This window comes from Anoplopoma fimbria, unplaced genomic scaffold (genome assembly GCF_027596085.1).
Source record: "Anoplopoma fimbria isolate UVic2021 breed Golden Eagle Sablefish unplaced genomic scaffold, Afim_UVic_2022 Un_contig_1956_pilon_pilon, whole genome shotgun sequence".
In the NCBI taxonomy this organism is placed as follows: Eukaryota; Metazoa; Chordata; class Actinopteri; order Perciformes; family Anoplopomatidae; genus Anoplopoma; species Anoplopoma fimbria.
In genome coordinates this window covers 1-4,577 of record NW_026552146.1, presented here as the reverse complement: position 1 = coordinate 4,577, position 4,577 = coordinate 1, and the positions used below count along the sequence as shown (strand labels likewise).

Below are 4,577 nucleotides of genomic sequence, written 5' to 3'. Positions count from 1 at the left end.
AATTGAATTAATAGTTTTGGTGATCAAACCAGTGACTCTCCGATTTCTGACCTTTAATTTCTCCATTGGAATAAAGAGGTTCAAGTTGTCACCACTGCCCCCTTAACCATTATTAAATGAATAAAAACAGAAAAATCTAATAGACTACGAAACCACACAGCTTGAATACAATTTTAAAGCCATCTGACCCTCCCAATACAAAATAAAAACAAAGCCACTGAAACCCATTAGACAAATAGTCTTGGAGACTTGGGGGACTCTAACCTGTGACCTCAAATTGCTCCAGTGTAAGTTTGCTGCCACATTGATGAAACATGATATTATCAATTAAGAGCTAAATGACTCAATGACTCGAAAACACAATATTTATTTTAATCAGATCTCCGGACGTCATTACATAAAGTAAAAATTACCTAAAGATAGATTTGTGAATCCATCATTCCTTCCATGAGTTAAGTTAGTTTGTACTTCCCATTAGCTGTAAAAAATAAAAATACATATGGCTGCGTACCGCCATGAGCTAGCTAGCCGTGCACACACACTTGTAAAAACGTGCAGTATATTACCGGACCGGCTATGTCAACAAAGCACAGAGAAGCTTTGACTACAACACACACACAGAGGGGGAGTGACTTGATTCTTTGCTCAGGTAGAGATTAATCCAATATATCAAATTATAAATAATTTGTTTTTAAAGACAATACTGTCTTGATACATAAGTAGGTAATCATGCTGATAATTTGCATAATGCAGATTCCACCCTCTAGTTTCATTTTTAATGTCCTATTTCATACAATTAATGTATTTGTTCTAATATTATGTAGCTTGAATGACTAATGTAGGGCTCTTTAACATGTTTTGATTGGCACTCTAACTATGAAATGGTAAAACAAACAATAGAACTACAAAAGCACATTTTAAGTAAAAAAACACACAAAAGATATGTTAAAGATTGAATTAATGGTGAGCATATGACTCCATGATTCAGAAAACATGTAACAATATGCAAGTTCAAACACGAACGTGAGCTTCGTCATATTGATTAAATTTGAGAATGACGTATGTTAAAGACTGAACATCCTGGACTCCCTGTTTCTGAAGAGTGACGTTTTCAACAGGCTTTTTTTAGGCTTGTGGCTCATCTCCCTCGGCATGGAGGTTGCTGGCTGGGGTTGCCACGGTAACCCTATCTGAGGTTTCCCGGGCCTGAGGAGCGCTCCTCCTGGTGGCAGAGAGAGTTGGTGTCACACACTTGAAGTAGGAATGACATGGTGAAATGCAACAACATCAAGAACTTTAATTCTTACTTCATCTCATTGGCCTCTGATTCTTTGACCTTGTTGTATCTGTGTTTCTTCAGAGTGTGAGCAATGAACCACACAACCAGAATGATCAGGACACACCCGAGCAACGCGCCGATCACTGCACCAGCAATCACTCCATCTCCCACTTCTGTACAAATATAAGAGAATGAAGCCTTTTTTAGTATTTGTGTTGATTTAGGTATTTTTGTTCATGTTCTCAAAAACCCAAACTGTTACCATACCATGACTCAGGTCAATAGTGCATGTTGAAAATCCCACCGCATTTGTAGCGTTGCACTGGTACTCCCCAAACTCAAACTGGGATATGTTTCTTATTTCCAGGATTCCTGCTTCAGTTGCTGAAGAAAAAGGGCACACTTGTATATAAAATGGCAAATGTGCATAAGTCAACAAGTAACCACACACACACACACACACACACACACACACACACACACACACACACACACACACACACACACACACACACACACACACACACACACACACACACACACACACACACACACACACACACACACACACACACACACACACACACACACACACACACACACACACACACACACACACACACACACACACACACACACACACACACACACACACACACACACACACACACACACACACACACACACACACACACACACACACACACACACACACACACACACACACACACACACACACACACACACACACACACACACACACACACACACACACACACACACACACACACACACACACACACACACACACACACACACACACACACACACACACACACACACACACACACACACACACACACACACACACACACACACACACACACACACACACACACACACACACACACACACACACACACACACACACACACACACACACACACACACACACACACACACACACACACACACACACACACACACACACACACACACACACACACACACACACACACACACACACACACACACACGACCTCTTCCCCAGGACAGGCCTCCTTGTCTTAGTCTGATCCAGTTTGGTCCAAGCGTATTTCGGGCTCCGGGCTCCCACGCTCACTGTGGCAGGTCAGAGTGACCAGGTGACCCGGACTCCACATCACCGTGACGGAGCAATAAGAGCACTGGGGCCTCTCTGACAGAGGACAAGGATGATGCATGAGTCTACTAGGTGACTTTATATGTTTTAATTCTACCTGGGGTTATTAGAAAGCACTGGTTCAATCAGTAGAAAATATTGATATTCTATACTAAAATGTATTTTTTTTGACTTTTCTCTTCTTTCTCTTTTATGATAATTTTACCTCTTTGAAATTACATTAGAAAGGGTACATTAGAAAGGGTAACAAAAAATGGTCTTAATAAGTGAACTGACTTTGCACCACTGCTTTAAGATTGGATCATACTATCCTGTATATATTACAGTCCAACAGCTTCTGCTAATTCATTGATTGGTCAAAGACTAAATCAATCGTGTTTTTAATGCTGCCAACCTCTCTTTATTTCTATTCATTTGTACAGAATGGTTCGATTTCTGGTATAAATCTTGTGTGTTGTGACAAAGACAATTGCAGATTTGTGTTTGTTAAAATGACAAATCCTTTGCTTATTGTTAATCAAACATTGAGTCTGTCCATTAGTCATCACGAGGCAGATAGTATGTTGGGAGTGGCGTTATAACTCCTGAGCATAGACTCAATTCCACTGTGCCTACCTATAATCATTAGGTTATCAGTGTTTTGATTGGTCAGCTTTTTAAATGACATAACTTATTTTTTACATCTACTGTTTTCATAATAAAGGTAAAGCTCACAGACTTATTTGTAATTCATGATAGAATACTCCCTCTCTTTTCTGTATTACCATAATTCTATGTAACAGAAAGTGATGATGAAAATATTTTATCCCATGATAATAAGCAGGAGAACATTCATACATATTCAAACAGCTCTTAAGTAGGCATCACTTCCAGAAACTGCCCTGCAAACATTTTCTTAAAGGTTATGAAATCCAAGACGTGTGTTAGCATTCAGGAGATGCTGATATATATTCTGTATGCAGTACAAGGGTGCAGTCAGAGTCATACTTCAATTTCCAACGCTGACACGAGGAGACTGCTGCAAACCATGGAACCTACTGAGGATACTGAGGCCTGCGAGGTTGTCCCTGGTAACTCAGAATGAGAGGATTCAAACTGAATATAATCCTTTAATCACACTATTCAGGGCCACTGCTTTAATAGATGTGTTAATGTCACAACACTGATAATATTTACAGCAATCTCAGCACTAAAATATTTCAAACAAATTTACAGTGGGATTTTGTGTAAGAAAACCCTCGGGAATTTGAAGGAGAAGCTCACCAGACATAACTAATGACACCAATGATTAGCAAATGATTACTATGGAATAACAACATTTAAATATAACCTAAAAATTTGAAGAAAAAAAGAATAATTTAAGTGATCGCCAGAAACCATGGTGTTCTTGTCTCTCCCATTTCGTGTAGCCACACCTTATGAGCAGAGTAAATGGCAGAAACACCAGCACGAGGATCAGATTAGGGTTGGGTAGGTTTTTCTCTTTCTCTGTTTTAACATCACCAGTAGCTCATGCTGTCAGATAACACTCAGGTCCAGGTGTGAACTAAAGTATGAAAAAGCAGAACATGATAAATAAACATGCGGATTAAAAATGATTCAGCTACTTTCTGCATTCTGTCATAATGCAAATATTAAGCTGATACTGCTAACGGGTGTGGTCAAGTAGTATGAAATCCTCTATACACCAGTTGTACACTTCTCTGGGCTGCATGGATGTGTACAGATCATTATTGCTACTTTTTTACTCATTTTTTAATTAGTTATTTATTATGTTCAAAGTATTTATCGAATATTCAAAGCTCCTCACCACAAACCTTTCACTTAACATCCAAGAGGGTAAAAGCTTTTTTTTCTTTTTTACCCCCTCTGTAGTTAATAAAACTTACCGAGAACATTCACAATGATATTGACCTCAGACTGTCCGTCCACATCAGGCAAGTTGTGAACCTGACAAGTGTAGACTCCGGAATCTGATGGTTGCATGTTGCTTATTGTTATTGAGGCGTTTTTTGTCGTGCCAGGAGAATACGGAGGCTGAATCCTGCCTCCATAAGTACTTGGGATGACATCCTTGCCTGCCTGGTAGTAATACACCTGAAAGCGGATGGCAACACGTCAGACACGATAAAGACA

The 4,577-nt window shown here is 39.5% G+C and overlaps 1 protein-coding gene across 1 annotated transcript; it reads right to left on the bottom strand.

The window, feature by feature from the left end:
• Window positions 1-739: 739 nt before the first annotated feature.
• Window positions 740-4,556, bottom strand: LOC129115889 (V-set and immunoglobulin domain-containing protein 1-like; the record flags this gene model as incomplete). The annotated part of the gene is given in 6 exon segments (XM_054627102.1): window positions 740-1,222; window positions 1,308-1,452; window positions 1,547-1,663; window positions 2,309-2,384; window positions 2,386-2,477; window positions 4,331-4,556. Coding segments are annotated over 6 exon segments (753 nt in total), but the record flags the coding sequence as incomplete, so codon positions are not given.
• Between the last annotated feature and the right edge of the window lie 21 nt (window positions 4,557-4,577).